The sequence below is a fragment of the Pinus tabuliformis genome, chromosome 4_1 (genome assembly GCF_031772625.1).
Source record: "Pinus tabuliformis cultivar Carrire ecotype Pingquan chromosome 4_1, CPIR1, whole genome shotgun sequence".
NCBI lineage: Eukaryota > Viridiplantae > Streptophyta > Pinopsida > Pinales > Pinaceae > Pinus > Pinus tabuliformis.
Window position 1 is genome coordinate 86,825,846 of NC_142303.1, and position 17,384 is coordinate 86,843,229.

Here is a 17,384-nt window from a genome sequence, read left to right on the forward strand (position 1 = left end):
CCTCTTCCCCTAAGATGAAGGCTCTTCGACTCCTCAAAAAGCCACTTCTCCCATGGGCGTGTAGTTTGTAAGTCTCTTAGTGGTGAATTGCACAGTACATCCTTAGATTGTTTGAGAATCCCAAAGTTGACACAAGGGAAAATCCCATATAAAAGCAATGCTTGACCCCACAACCAAGAGGAGTAGGCCCTAGTTTTCCTTTTTTCCCAACCACCCAAAACTTTAAAATCTTTTTCACTTAGTTTTGTTTTTTTTCTCATCCAAATCTGGAAATTACTTGCATAGATCTTTATTAGATTTCCCTTGAGTCAATTTTGATCATTTAACTTGTTTATTAGTTGGACCGACTTGTCACCAAGAGATTTCTATTGGCTTTCATAGCTAGATCTTGCTAAATTTCTATTCGCTAACCCCCCTTTACCTCGTTGGTTTTCAAATTCACCTAGATTTGAGATACTTATTAATTAGATGCTTTTAAAATAGATCTAAACAGGTGATGAGAGCATTTCATGGTTTATTAGTTCAGATTTTATTTTCAATTTAATTGCTCTAAATTGCTCTCATGTATCATTGGTTTAGAAATTTGAAGAGAAAATTCTGATCTAGATCTAAACTTTTTCAAGACAAACACTCACAGATCTAATTCTCAACATTAACTTCTCTTAAGTAGAAAATCGAGGTGATATGCCCTAGGAAGTTTATTTGAATCTTGGTTATATCTCTTGCTCATGGTACTTCACCGCTGGATAAAACACTAAGCGGATTTAAGTTTGGGATTTCCATCTAAGGAACTGAACACCTGAAATTTCCAGATTTCATGTTTTATGGCTAAATCTAAGCTTTTCATGGTAATAAATGATCAGTTGGCTTGCTAGTTCATTCACACATTAAAGGTCAACTACTTCTTCAAATTTCCAGCACTTTGGCACTAAGTTCATAGCAAGTTTATGGTATGATGGTTCACTGTTAAATTGGAAATATCGTGTTTATTTTGATAATATAGTGAATGGATTCTAAACATTAAAAAAAACATTGGGATGCATCATTTCATATATATAATTTCACTTTCAAGTCCCATGATTAATGTTCTAAATTCTAATAAATCATCTAGCTTAAGCTTGGTACAATAAATCACCCATGTTTTGGATGCCATTAATTCATTCACTAAGCTCACAATTTCATTGGACAATTAAGGAATCAAACTTGTCTTTGCAATATTTTGGTTCACGTCACATTTAACTTGCTGATGTAGGTATTCACTTTATGAGCATCTTTCATACTCATTTTGAATGTATCATAAGAGAAACATGCAATCTGAAATAATGTGATGTTACATCTTAAAATCCACACTTTCCCTTCACTAATTGAACATTGTGTACTGCTGGTAGTAAATCTTGAATCTACCACTCATTTTTGAAGAAGCTTTCGGATAAATCACATAAGCATTGATTGATTATCTGAAAGCTTCTTCAAAAATTATTATGGATCACAAAAGTCTTAGATCAAATACTACCACTCATTGTGAACACATTGGTAATTTTAATTTACAATCATTTTGGGATTGATCGAATATCGATTTTCATATCCTATCACACTCTTTCACATAAGGCAAATTGACTTGTTTAGATTAATCAGACAATCAAGACAATCAACTAAGCTAATCTTACTCTCCCATGTTGCAATGTCTTGGTTTAGTTGACCCTGAGGGATATCCTAGTAGCTGCCTTTAGGTTCTCAGAACATAGTGAGAGTTTGAGAAATAACAAGCTCAGCCATGAAGGAACTCTATAGCATTGCCTATTATAGTTTGGAAAAGGCTAGGGAGACTGACCAAAGAAGGGAAGAGGTTGAGATTGCATTGTAACAAGTAAGGACAACCACTTTTCCATAATGGTTCCAGGATTGATTGAAAAGTGACTTGTAGAAATTGTTGGAGCATGTAGTTGTACCCAATGAAGTCAATGGCTCTTGGATTCGAGGAAAGGAACCATGTGTGTAGAGAATCGAGATAAGGCAACAGGTTGCCACATCCAAGATTGTGGCCACAGGACCCCATGATAATTCAAAGATCACAATTTGTTTGGGGAGATAAATGATTGTTGAGGTGAGTGCAGGTAACATTCTTGGCCTCCTATTATTTTTTCAATTGCATTTTTAGAGATGATATCAAATTCAGAGATGACCAAATTGTAAACTACACAGCATTTGAAATAGTTGTGCGTTGAGAAAGAGTAGTTTGATCAGCAGATGCTTCTCATAGACAAATGAATCATCCCACTGGCGGGTAACATTTCTGCCAACTGGATTATAAGAACCCACCAATTTCTATTGTCAAATCATGTACATCAAAAGAGTCATTAAATCTTTCCAACAAAGCATTTTATTGTCAGAGCTAGCTCAGCCAGGTGCTTCTGCATAGGCTATATGTGTCTTATAGCATGCAGAAGTGGTCCAACACTTTTCCCACATAACTTTATTTTATAAATTGACTTTTACTTTATGACTAAAAGTGACTTAAGTGACCTCAACGAAAGATTAAGTCACAACTATTGATCTCAAGAGGGCGAGATCTAATCTTGACAGTCAATCACTTTGGAGATCTGGGTTAGGATCATAAAGAGATTAAAGCAAGTTGGGGGAAAGGAGAGACATATTAAACCCACAATAGAACAGATGAGGATTTGAGGATGAGAAGGAAAATCGAATTGTAGAGACCGAGAGATTGCAGATCAGATTGAGGTTGAATTTTCCAGTAGTACACACATCCCAAGGCAACCGTATCATACCGTACAGATTCTGTACACTTTGTACAGTCATACAGACAGCCATACCACCGCACACTGGAGCAAAGTTAATCTCAGATACAAGGTTGGACAGAGATGGAAAATCACTGGGCTGAAATCAAGGCAGTTTTCTCAAGAATTTATGAGCTGTACCAGATTCATTTATTGTTGTAATTAATTTGCTGATTTCTCTAAGAGCTAAAAATAATAAACATTTGTTTGCTGGTTTTTCCCCATTGAGATTTTCCTGGGTAAAAACTGTGTCATTTATTGTGTGGTAATCAATTTTACCTCTGCATATGTTTTCAGTGTGTTGCTATTCATAAAAATCAGATTGGTGAAAATATTTAAATCTGGGCATAAATTTTATTGGAACATCAATCAAATACGAAACCTATGAAAAATTTACATTCTTATGGAATCAATATTGAGTAGCTTATATAGTGCCAATTTTTTTATAACATACTCCACTAATATTTGATTTAACAAAAACTATGGGGTGGTAAAGGGCAATTCTGGGAGAGTCGGGGCAAGGGGTCTAGTTAAGAACCAGAAAGGAGAGATCATGACAAAATACGTCTGGGGCATAGGTTATAACACTACTAACATCACAGAATTAGTAGCTGTGTCAGTGTGTGCAAATGATTGCAATTAAACACTATTCCTAGCATAAGGAGCATTAATGTGTTCAGTGACTCAATTAATTATTGAAATATGGAAGGGCCACATCACTCCCTCAACTGTCATGCTAATCAAGGTGATTATCAGGATCAGGGGGCTAACTAGGGGATTTGATAGGGTCATTATAAACCATGTCCTGAGGCATCTGAATGGTGACAAAGAATTGATGTCTCTGAACAATGCAATTCTTCCAAAAGGTAAGATAGATTCAATAAGGATTAAGCAAAACATGTCTCCGTGTCAGTCGAGAGTACCATTTATGGCAAGCAGACTTACTGAACACACCATCCTCCATGGAGTTGCAGTGTCAAAGCATTATGAGGTTTAGAAGAAACTTGGGAAATTTGGTCCATTGCTCAAGCTAATAGTGCATCATCTTGTTAGTAACTTTATTGAATCCCTGAGCTTGGTAAAAATGCCTTGGCAACCACTATTACACTGGTGGAGGAATAAAATCCACTCTGCCAGTACCTCAACACTTTGTGAGCTCAGTTGGAAGCGTTTCATGCCAACTTTCATGAATTAATAAAAGTTGTGCAAGAGGTTCAGTGCATCTTATTGCCATTGCAGGAAGAAAGGGCAGCAGAGACAGCAGATAAACATATTGCCATCTATGAAATCAAGAGGTTAAAGTAGAGTCACTCCCCACATGACAGCCCTAATAGCTATTGTCTTAAGGGTCTTGATATTTGTGGGAGATCAGAGGATGAGGAGGATGAAGCCACAGAGGAGAACAAGGCTGGAAGAGGCGGTAACTTGGAAAACTCAAACATCCAACAGTGATTGAACCCTTGGCCTTTCCAATTTGGTCCAAAATCATTGAGGAAGAAAGTTATTCTGATATGCCATTTGTCCAATCTGGAATTATAGTTCTGGTTTGTCCTTTTCTTAGACCCATTCTTCTCTTCAAAGGAAGAATATGTGTCACATATCCCCCCATTTTCCCTAGAGCTTAAATGGCTTTAAAGAGGTTCAACAGAAATTTAGTTATGGTTAAATAAGCCTAGCTGCCTAAGTTAGTTTTTAGGTATGTATAACCCTTTTAATTAAGCTTCAATACCCTTATATTTTGTCTTAATACATTCAGTTTAACTGGATAAATGAGACAACTCTGGATGTACAGTATTTCTATATTAAGCCTATTCGTATTTGTTGGAGACATGGATATAACAGAACTAAAAAAATAATAATTATTACTCTGTTGTAAGATAAAATGAATGATGTAATACGGACAGGAAATAAGCATATCTCATTTTTTTCCTCTTCTCATAATCAGAGAAAGGGGGTGAAAATGGTGTAAATCTATTTTGCTTTGGCAGGTCTGGCATTAGACTTTTTTAGGGGTTGCAGGCTGCCTCCTGATTTCAATTCCAGCCCTCTGGCTCTGGTCAGAGCCGGTGGAGGAACTGATTCTGGGAAAAATGGCCCAGTTATGGTTCTAGATGGGGCTAGAGTCAGATTGTGAGACAATTTGCTCTCAGTATTGCTGTTATAAAAATATTCAAAGGATTTCTAGTACCATATCGCAGAAGATTTTTAAAGCAGGCTGCAGGCAGCAGAACACCCTCTCTAACGTTTCATTGAAACTATATAAAGTGGAATTAGTCTTTGTAAGGCTCAGTCTCCATGTACTCAGAAATTTTTACAGATGTAGTTGAGGCTCTGAGGGTCATGTATCTCTCCTGTGAATTAATAAAAATAATCATTTTAACATAAAATACAATTTAACAAAAGCTGGATATATGTCCAGTGGCAGCAGCTGTTTATTTCATTCGACTATGGAAACAAGCTGTTTTTTCCATTACTGACTGAAAAACGCTTGCCTGATAAAAGTATTAAGTGTATATGGATGAAACTATTATTGGGAATTTTCTGCAAGTGTTAATGAGCTTTAATGCTGGTCCAAAAATGAACCCCTGCATTTTAGGTCACAGCCATTGCTCAACCCCACTTCCTAGCCATGACCAGTTACAATGGAGGCTTATTCCTCTCAAGAAATAGTTGAATTTCAATTACACTATCAATCACAACAATTTCAAGATAGGAATGAAAAAAACCAATTTCACCATAAATCACAAATCTCCGATTGTATTCACATAAAAGCATAAAGCAATACCAATAAAAGCAAAAACAATATATCAACATGAAAGTATAATCTAAGCGTCATAAAATACTCACATGCATGATAAGCACGGGACAGTTCACCATACCAATTTTGTCAATATTCTGCAAAAACAATGCACAGATTAAATTTCTATCAAAGGCATCTGCCATCCGGTGATTGAGTTACTAGCATATACTGCTTGAAAACAAAATCCTACTAATATGTCACCTTGTAGATGTCAAACCAGTATGTGCGCTTAACTGGGTACATAACACGTAAACCAGACAAAATTGGACTGTGCAAAACTACAGCTCTCAACCGAGAAAGTCGTGCTGCCAAATCCACAGTTGGACCACTTCCTACTGACTGACCATAGAGGACAACATCTTCCTCTTTTACTCCATATTGATCTTCAAGACATTTATATGCAGCTTCAATGTCTGCGTACGTATTATATTCACTGGGCTGTTTGAGGGACAAACAATAATGCTTCTTATATCAATAAACTGATTAAAAAAGTAAGTCTTCTATGTTAAATGCCATACTTGGTATGTTATTTGTGGTCATAAACTTTAGATATTCATAATGGATGAAAATTCAAACTGTTGTACAGGTGAAGCATCCACGTTTTAGTTACAAATGTCACACCTTCCCAGTGGATTGTCCATAACCAGAATAGTCATACCTGCAAAACCAAGCGCCCAGTACCTGCATTCGGTCAAAGGTTTGCTCTCAATTTCAAACACTAGAGCCACTTATCCACAAATGAAAACGTGAACATGACAACAGAATAACAAAAAAACTTAACAGGAAGTGAAGCATAAGCAAAACAAATTCAAAATTTCACACTTAAAAAATTTCATAAACATCAAAACTGAAATTATAGATACAACACAAATATCATAATTCAGATCCAAAATGAAAAATAAAATTAGCATACTGCACATGGATAATTTGTATTTATGCCAGAGAATCCATGTGTCATGACATCCAGCATTGGTATTCAATGTGCTATACTGTAAAAAAAAGTAAGAAATTGCATATAGCTTGTGTGTTCATCATTTACAAGATTACATTCTCAAAAAGAGAAGCAGCTGTTGCTCACGGTTCTACAGAGACATTGCAAAGATTTCTATAATACATAAAATTTAGGACAAGTTGAAGTTCCTTACAAAAGGGTACTTGAGTTTTCGTACAAGGTGTCATTTGGGCAGTATAATGGAACGCAGGTATCAGTTGCAAATAAATATTACAATATTGTGTAAGAAATAATATGTAGGGATGAACATGGCTCTAGAACAGGAAACACCAATTCATCTATTAGTTTTATCACACTATAGTTCCATAGGAATATAGTATACAATCGTCGAGTCAAAGAAAGACTTATAACTTCTATTTTACAAAAAATAATCAACCAAAGATGCAATTCAAGTTTCATAATCATTATTTTAGTAAGATGGAAGATGCTGAGGCGAAGATTACACTCACTTCTAAGGCTCTAACGATTCCGCCACAATGTATTACTGACGTGTTTCCCAGAGAGTTGCCAAATGATTACCCTTACCTCGGTGTGCAGTGATTAAAGTGGTCAATCGGAATTGCTCATGTCTGTTCAGTAATTTTGGCACATGGTTCACTAGAAACATACTCTTTAGTGAAGGAAAATAGTCAACAGAAGAAATAATTTATAATTCATAATCATTTTCCAGCAAAATAGAAGATGTGGAAATAAAGTTAAACTCAAAGGCCCTAAACGTTCTGCTGCTTAGTCAATTTGGGAATCGATGGGTTGATTTGAGACAAAATAAACATGGGATATTTAGAGCATTTGACAGTGAGGAATCATCTTGAGTGTTGTTTATAGCAGTTAACATGCAAAATTAACCTTAGATTTGTAGCCCAAATAGTTAGCATCCATTTTCTCTGGATCATGGCACTTTTCAGTCAAGGTAGCTATGCCTGGAGAAAACTCGAGGTATTAGAGACATATTGAATATATATTCTGGAATGAGCTGAGTCGGGTGAGAAGACGCTGATCATCTAACTGCATCAGAAAATTAGCAGGAGTTACCCAAACAAGATGGAAAATAGGTAAACTGTGTTAACGGAAATCCAGTTTGCACGTACAAGGGCAGTGGCCTTTAAATAGTGGAAGGGTCATTACAAGCAACTGCCACCATTATTTTGATTATATGAATATCTAGTCGACTAAAGTACAAAGCCTACTAAAGTTTAAAAATAGTAGTTCCAATATATTGTGAACATAATAAAATCCTACCTGTAATGTCCAATACTAAGGTACTCATTGTCATTAACTATCAAAATAAAACTTTTTTTTCAACTTCGTTAAAAAATTGAAAGCCAAGCACCTTCTCCCTTCTCTCCCACGTGTTCTCACTAAATCTTTTACCAATTCTTCTCAAACACTCTCTACGTTTCCTCTTTAGCATTCTACCCCTTCCAATTCCCATAGTGGCTTCACCATGTCGTCTCAGAAACTCCTCAAAGTTTATGGAAAAATGACTCTCATCGGAAAAGAAGTTTGGGACCTCAAAGCCGAGATCAAGAAAGAAACAGCAGGCATGGCAGAGGTGGCCCAAAATTTGGAGAAATGGAACAGAATCAACAAATCACAGAGATGATGGAAAATCTTTATGAGATTGAGCATTCAATTATAGGCCATAGTTGTGCAGTTTCTCACAGGCATTTTAATGTCAATAAATCTGAACTAGTGAGCATTTGGAAGTTCCTCTCTAACAGCACACCGACAGTGAATTCATAAGCCGCTCCTATTGCTTTGCATACAAGTTTATTTCAAGTATCACCGTCTCCCAATTATAGATAAGTTGTGGCAAGTTCAATCATTGGTTGGTCCATACGTAAATTCACGGCTAAACCAATTTTGCCTAATTCCTAAGACATGTCAAGATAAACTCGTGGTGTATCGTCCACTTGTCTAAACTCTAGACTTATCCATCAGCACAAAGAGGATCTTCCTCAGATCCTAAGGACACCTCCAGACATAATATCGGAAAATGGCAGTAACTTAACTTAATATATTATTTTAAGAAATAAGATCCAATTACTTTATCAGCCATTGGCAAGTGGTCCTTAAGTTCCATCCCTATGCTAAAATACACTGGGAAGAGCAGAACCACATCTAGAACTTAGATATTAACATTAGAACTATACCAACATATATTACTCTTAAGTTTTAACATGAAGCAGCAAACAGATAAATCTGAGAGAAGCCATCGACATTCAATATACAACATAATTGATATAGCAAAAACTAAACTAATCCATTTCCACAGAACGAGTAAAACATTTACAATGTCAAAATGGAAATGAAATATTAGGTGCAGAAAGTCTATACCAATAAAACTTAAAAATGTAATAAACTTAAAATATCAAATAATAGAAACGGAAACCGAAGGAGCATTATGCCCGAGACCAATGGTAGGGCAAATTCCACCGGATCTTCTAAAGTAAGCGATTATTCTGCAAGGACTACTTTGTCAAAAAAATAAAAACTCAAAGGAGAAGGTATTCGAGTACAGACCCCATCAAGTTCACGCGGAGATGAACGCTAAGTTCGACAAAAAGCTCGTACATCTGCCCCAAATCCGCTGCATTTCCGTGAGAATACAAAAGGGTCATCGTAGCTATAGGATTCCGCACGTACATGGCCACTATCTCTTGCCCTCTTCTCGTAGGAAGCTTCAGTACATCAACATTTTCCCTATGAGGAACATCCGACATTTTTAGAAGTCCGCTAACTTCGTCTCTACTTATCTTGTAAGACGGAGGATTTGGAGGAAAAAATGCAAATTTTGCAGCCACAGAAGACGTGACCCCCCCCATCCCGTCCAAATTTTCACTTCAGAATCCTAAATCCGCCACGCTCACACTGCTTTGAATTTCACCGACTAAAAAACCTGTCATTCAGCTGGCGAGAAGTTAATTAAGTGCTCCACCGTAAATTTTCTTGTTGTATTCAGATGCGTCAAATTCTTGAGCTCCGATAAATCTAAATAATTCTAAAACGAAAGTTTCAACAAGCAATGTAGATATTTTCTCGCTGCTGTTAAAGGCTTGAATTCTGCTGAATCTAGACAAATCTGAAGCGAAAAAAATTGAAAAGGCAGAAAGAAGGAATCTCAGGTTCGAAATTTAAACTTTGGTGAATCTATGTGGATAATAAATTTTGCAGTCAACAAACAAATCAGACACCTCCAAAACTCGCAATCCTTTAAATTCCACCAACTGAAAACCCTAGCATTTCCGTTGGTATGACGTTAGCTAAAAGCTAAGCATTAAATTTTCTCGAGGATTTAATGTGGAGTTCCATTAAATCTAGAGAATTAAGAAGCGAAAAGCACAAATATGAATAAAACTTTAAACCCTGGTTAATCGACAAAAATAAACTTGCAGACAACGAACAAGGCAAATACCTTTGAAATTGCAGATTGCAGAGAAAAATGATCAAATTAACAAACTGTCTGCCATGACAAACTGTTAAATTCGTAATATATTGCCGATTGTTGCCGAGTTTTAACCCGCAATTTTCATGAATAGCGAAGATAGAACTTTGCAAATTTCGGCCACTGAAATAAACTGCAAATTTCCGCTGAAAAATTACAATTACAATAACCCAAGAAACCCGAAGCAATCGCCATCGAAGAATGAATGGATCTCAAATCTCCTGCTTCTCCGTCCAACTATCCGCTGGCACGCTTTTTGGCATTTCCAACCTTTGAGTAATTACCACTTTTAATTATCAATAATATTTGAGTGCGTGCCATCATCATCTCGTCTGATAAAGAATATTGAAGGTAAACCGTGATGGGCGCCAATCCCATGACTCTTTCTGCACGGCCGATCCTTGCAGGCGTCCACGTGGGAAAGCATTTACGTGGCGCTCGATGGTAAGTTAGTTTTGTCCACGACGGTATTTCCTGGGAACCGCCACCAAAATGTGCGTGCACATGGTATGCTAGCGGCGGATTTATACATAAACCTCACACCTTTTGTTGTTAGCGAATCGCGACAAGCGATATATTATTGCTGAGAGTATTTCTCTCTTGGGTTTGTGTTAGGACATGCGTTGTCGTCTAGTCCGGTTAGGATACCTGGTTTTCACCCAGGCGACCCAGGTTTAAATCCCGGCAACGGAATCAGTAGCAAAGTAGGATTTTGCTCACGCTGCTTTGAGCGTGTTGTTGTGTCAACCACAAAATCGAAGTTCGAGCCGTCCGTCCAGTGACAACAGCTTAGCGTGTTGTTGTGTTAACCACAAAATCGAGCGGTCCGCACATCTTTTTTATGGATTTTTGGTCTTATAGGTTATTTTTAGTCCCGTGTACGGTAAAATATTATTTCATTTTTAAGTAGATTTAACTGATTACATATGCATATGCATATTTTTGTTGGATTGAAATTTGATATATGTCTTTTTTACGTTTTCATTTTTAAGTAGATCTAACCAATTATATATGCATATTTTTGAAGAATTGAAATTTGATATATCTCTTCCTTTATGTATATGAGTATCTTAAAGCTTTTATGAGCGCAGGGCCTCCACCATTATCAATAACAGTTTGTGCTTGGGCATAGCAAAGTTTGATTTTGGAGGGCCTCTATCACAATTCGCCATATGTCACATACCCTCAGTACAAACAAGCAGGGGCTTGTGTTAATGGTTGTGTTTTGTGCAGTGTCGTGTCCACTATTGCCAAGAATTAGTGTGTAGGGTCATGCCCACTACTGCCAAAAATCAGTGCAAATAGCATTATCATCACGACACTTAATATGTCAGGAGGTTCCAACTTATTTATGTTTGAATCTGGTGTCGTCAATTATCAGCAAGTCATTGAACAAAAGATCAGAAAAACTAGTGACCACAAGTGTCGAACAACCATGCAAAATTGTGCCCTAATCCTCCGATGATGAAAGCATATTCCAAGGTATTTTTTAAAGATTGTCCTTTGAAATCCCCCTGCACATTATGCTTGAAAGCATGTTATCAAAATTCCAACGTTGAAGACGAAAAAACCTTCCCCAACCTCTCCCCAGATAACATACATTGCAGTGATCCAATACTCCATTGTCAGGGTGCACAAGTTGGAAGGTGTTCCATAATCTCCACTATGTCCTCAACCTCGGCCAGAAATCTACAACATTGTTAAGCCAATTGCACAATAAGATCGATCTAGAAGAGATTAAGTTAATTGTGATTTTTTCCTTCACAAACGATATCCACTGGTTTTGTTTGTGCATATGTTGCCTAACATGTTTGCTTAATTCTAAGTTGGCTCTAGAGAGATTGTGTGATTTTAGCATTTAAGGCCACATATTTTTGTTTTTTTTTTTTCATGGAAGTGGTTGCCATTAAGAGCCCTAGTTAATCATAACTTTCTTTCCCCTACAAGTTCGTTAGCTAACCTATCAACTCAATACAAATAATATTTTATGAGAAAAACAAACCTTTACATGAAAGTGGTTGAAATAACATTTGTATCCTGAAGGTACTCTGGGTGACCGAGGGAGAGAAATGAAAACTTCCAATATTCTAGGAAAACTAATGTTAGGTCCATATTTATTACTACAAATTAGCATATGAGAAATAATTCGATTGGCTTGTAGGGTAATATGACAAAAAAAATCATTGGATTGCAATAAAAAGAAAATCTTACTTTGTCAATTTCTTCATAAAAAACCTGCAACTTCTTTTGGGATTTTTTCTTTAACATCTAATAAAGTTTCACCTTTCCAAATAAATAGAGAGAAACCCTCTCCGAAATTTTGGACCTATTTTATGTCATTACAAATAGATCAAACAAATCAATTCAACACACAAAGATTGACCTTGTCACAAAGAGTTTTAAAAATACAGGGTATCTATAGAAAGGATCTCCAAAATTTTGGACCTATTTTATTCCATTACAAAATAGATCAAATAAATCAATTCAACACACAAAGATTGACCTTGTCAAGGGAAGTTTCAAAATATAGTGTATCTATATGGAGGGCTAAAATGGTTTAGAACAACGGAGCAATGAAAACAAGTCTTAAATGCTCATGTTAATACATGGGGTGATTACCCAACAAGGATAGGAAGAGTATTTTGAAATATAGTATAGCGTACCTATATAAGGAACATAGAGAGGTGGGATTTTCATATAATGGCCAAGAATTCCATATCCAAGCATCTAAGTGCAGTGTTTTGTACCTATGATCATGAATAATTACATATTTCTCTATCTTCAATTAATTAAAAAAAATTATATATATTATCTGTTGTTATACCTTCTCTTAGCCTTTCCAATATCTAACACTTGCTAAAGATAAAGTAGTAGAATCTATCAACCTTCGCAAGCGAGATTGGCAAGCCTATAGCAAACACAAGTTTAATTTTTTTATACAAAAGCCAAGCTTATATGATAATGCCTATTTTGTATGGGCTTAGATTATAAGTTATTATGGATTCATTTTAAAGAGATTGTGTATTTGCACTATCTCTTACCTACAACGATCTTCTCATCTAAGTGCCAAACACATAAATATAAACAAATGCCGTTGTCTCTTTAGCCCTTGCCCTTTCTCCTATGGTCATGGTCATTACCCAAGTTAATATAATAACTACATTGACTAGCTTTAAAATTGGTCCATATCATCAAACTCTTTATCTCAAATATTAGACTCTTAAGAAATACCAAGCATCTAAAAAGTTGGTGATTAAATGAAGGAAATTCCAGACCCTGGTGTCGATGATCCAAAGGAATGGAATTCCAAACTCTGGTACTGATCATCAAAACCCCAATGTTCGTTGTCAAAATGGAAGGTATGATGTGGTCTATTACTTTGTAGGAAACAACATCTTTAAGAAAAATATTGTTGTTGGTTGTTGCTTCAAGATTTTCTCATGCTTTATGTTGGAAACCACCTTCTACCAACTGCTCTTAGGTCATAAATTGCTACAACAAGTGCCAAAAAGAAGCTGGAAATCTAGCTTGAAAATGCAAGCCCAACGATGACCATTGTTGGGCCATATGAGTCCACTAACACTAAACAATTGTTATAGCATTTGAGAGAGCAGTGTAACACGAGAAAGGGGAGTAATTCCTAAGCTTGGATCGCTCCTAAGCACAGGTTTCATTCGCGACCAGATTCAAGAAAACAAAATCAATTACCATCTATATTAACTACTCATTGTTGGGGTGACAGGTTATGAGCTCTCATAGTATTTGTTTCTTGCACATTTCCTAAGGTGTTGTATAACTATTAGACTTTTGGAGATTTTGGCTCGAATCCGACATTTTTTTTTCAAATCTTCATTTTTTTGTTTAAATTGGGATTTTGACTGCATATATGAATTCAACACCCTGAAAAACCCGTAGGGCATTCGAATTGTCAAGAGTTCACAACTCACAGTTGTGATTCCTACAAAACCCTGTTGGATTCTAGGCAATTTTGACCAAAAAAGGTGTTGGAAAGCCCTCTAAAAAAGTCCAACAAATAACCTACATCCATATGATAAATACTCTTTTCCTAAAATCATCCAGGACTTGCACTTAAACTCTACTTGCAACCGCTTGTTCATGCCTTAGTTGGAATTGAAGCTTGGTGGATGGCATGATAAGCCACTATCTTCACTGTTGAATCTCGAACGATGACCCTGTTGGTAGAATTATGCACTAATTTGTTGTTGTTGAATTAAGTATGTACTTCAGATGAATTTTTACAGGATTTTGTATTTTAAGAAAAGGGATGCTTATTGCTATTGGAAATATTTGATTTATGTCTTTGATAACTAAAAATGTTTCAAATTGGCATGATGAATATGATGTTCTGGCAGGCTTATTATTTGGCCCTCCCTTTTCCTGTTGAAAAAGTACCCACAAAAAGAGCACCACAGAAGTATAAGAAAGGTGGGGTCAAGATATTTCAACTATGCAACTATCCTGTGAGAGGCAATGTTTTTGAAAGGGGTAATACTTTAGACAACCTCTCCAATGTTGTTGGCAGTGCATGCATTTGTCTTCTAGATAACAACATACCATATAATGTGCTCATAGCAGATTTGAAGGTTGGTGGGTGGGGATCGCCAATTGAAGGCTACTATGTTGTTGAGATTTCTATATTAATATTGCCCCCTTCTGTGTTTGTTTTTATTTTGATTGAGTTGTCGAAGCACTAGGCTGAAAATGTTAAGTCCCTATACTACTAGTGTAACCCCTTATTGTTATTAGTGCAACCCCCTTATTATATTTTTGTGCCCATGTAGTCCACATATTGTTATTATTGTGCCCCATAGAAGCCCACTATTGTTATTATTGTGCCCTTACATTATTATTGTTATGTCGGCTCTGATTATATTATGACCCTTAGACTCCTATATATAGAAAAGAGGTCTTTTCATTTGTATCATCCAAGAATTGTTCATTTGTGTAATGTAAAGAAGGTTGCCCCCTCGAAGAGGTTGAATTGTAAGGCGTTGATCTATCTTTTCTATCATTTTGTGAGCTGGTTTCATAACATTTGGTATCAGAGCTTTGGATTCTAGGGTTTTGCTGCTCCAAACAGGTCATCGTGGAATTTTTGCTATAACTTTTTTTTTCTGCGACATTTCAAACGCTAAAAAAAAAAACCCATTTGAGACTAAATCACGCTGAACCTCAGATTCGAATTTCAGATTTTTTCCTCACTATATTTTCGGAGATATGATTTGAGGAAGTTAGGGTTTTTGTAAGCTCCAAAATTTCATCTAAAACAAGTCATTGTGGAATTTTCACTATAACATTTTTTCTACGAAGTTTCAGGAGCTAAAACAAAAACCCATTTGAGAAGAAATCGGTCTGAACCTCGGGTCCAAATTTTAGATCTTAGCTCGCTATATTTTCAGATACATGATCTGAGAAAGTTAGGGTTTTTGCAGACTCCCGAGTTACATCCTAAACAGGTGACCTTGGGAAAATAGTCATAACTTTCTCTCTGAGCATCAGACTGAAATTTTGTAAGAAGTTACAGAAAGAGGACAGGCTGTATTTAGTTTGGGTATAATTTTCAGAACCTAAGGTTGAAACAGTGACACATGGCATGTCGTACAAGTTTACTCTACTGAACTAGTCTATAATTAGGTCATCGCGGAAGATTGGGAATAAATCTTTCTTTGGGAATCCAATTGCGATTAGACTTGGAGAGTTAAAAAAAGGACCCAAAGGGATATTACATGCCAAAATTTCAGAACTTAAAGATCCGAAATTACAAAGTTACATTTGTTTCAAGATCGAACTCCTAAAATCAAGAAAAAGCGAGATGAAGAAGTTTGATGGCAAGGATCCAGTAAATTGGATACCATAGATGGAGAAATATTTTGATCTACATGGTGCACCACTTTTACAAAAGGTACGTATTGCATCTAATTATTTAGAACCGAACCAATTTTTATGGTATAAAGGGCTTTGTTCTCGTAAACCACTTGTCACGTGATCAATTTTCATGGAGGAAATGATAGCACATTATGAAGATACCAAGAACAACACCTTCTTTAGCCAATTGATAAATCTCAAACAAAAGGGTTCAATGGTAGAGCACATTGAGGACTTTCAAAAATTGAATATAAGGGTAAATGATATTCTAGAGAAGCAAAAGATAAATAGTTTAATCTATGCCATGGAAGCTGATATTAATGGTATGAAAGCATATTGGAAGAAAGGCATGGAAGATTTGAAGAAAGGCATTGAAGGTTTGAAGGAAGGTGGGACAAAGCTGCTACAAGAAAGGCCTCCTAATGACGAAAAGGATCAAGAAATGTCAAAAGAAGAGGATATACACCTGGGACCAACCCTAGAGAAAGAACAAATGAATCTGACCATATCTTGTATTGCAATGGCAAGAATTACCACTCCTCAAACTCTCAAGATAGAAGGACATATCAAGAAGAAGAAGGTTCAAGCAGTGAAATATCAGGAAGAAAAGTATCAAGAAACATCAAAAGAAAAGGATACTCACCAAAAACCAACCCCAAATAAAGAAGAAATGAATCCGACCATATCTTGTAATGCATTGATTGGAATTACCACTCCTCAAACTACAAAGATAAAAGGACATATCAAGAAGAAAAAGGTAATACTGTTGATTGATTCGGGTAGTACCCATAATTTTATTCATTGTAAGATAGCCAAGGAATTGAATTGCTTCCTATATCTAGCACCAGAGTGTCAAGTGACAGTTGTAAGTGGAGGAACCATAAATTGCTCTGGAAAGTGCCATAATATCAAGCTATCCATGGGAGAATATGTATTGAATAGCCCAATGCTTTCTGTTCCAATGGGTGGTACTGATGTTGTACTAGGAGTCCAATGGCTACAATCCTTGGGTACAATAGTTTTTAATTTTCAAGAACTTTTCATGAAATTTTCTTCGGAAGGAAAGGAAGTTGAATTAAGGGGTATCACAGGGAAACTAGGAAAGATAATTAGTTCTAACGGAATGACAAAGCTTCTAAAGAAAGAACAACGAGACGTAATTGTACAATTATGTTCGCTAATGGTTCCCACATCGAAATCATCTATTTCTCCAGATCCCCAAAAAGTCTTGGACAATCATTCCAAGGTATTTGAGACTCCCAAAGGTCTCCCACTTATTCGTGATCATGATCATGCTATTCTAGGATGTGTTCCTCCAAACATCATGCCTTATAGATATCCATATGCCCAAAGGAGTGAAATTGAACATATGGTTGCAGAAATGGTATAGGTTGGTATAATTATCAAACAAAATTGATAACCAAAGCAAGGGATGAATGGAGTAAT

At 36.3% G+C, this 17,384-nt stretch overlaps 1 protein-coding gene across 1 annotated transcript in view; it reads right to left on the reverse strand.

Annotated features, from left to right (window-relative positions):
* LOC149174315 (uncharacterized) overlaps positions 1-10,361 on the reverse strand; it is a 75,724-nt gene extending 65,363 nt beyond the window's left edge. Inside the window, exons 1-5 of the mRNA XM_089419319.1 lie at positions 10,023-10,361; positions 9,131-9,506; positions 6,217-6,253; positions 5,797-6,033; positions 5,643-5,690 (exon numbers count right to left, since the gene is read on the reverse strand). Of these exons, the coding sequence (XP_089275445.1) occupies positions 5,643-5,690; positions 5,797-6,033; positions 6,217-6,253; positions 9,131-9,432 (624 nt within the window). The 5' untranslated portion in view covers positions 9,433-9,506; positions 10,023-10,361. The remainder of the gene's footprint in view (positions 1-5,642; positions 5,691-5,796; positions 6,034-6,216; positions 6,254-9,130; positions 9,507-10,022) is intronic.
* Positions 10,362-17,384: the final 7,023 nt, after the last annotated feature.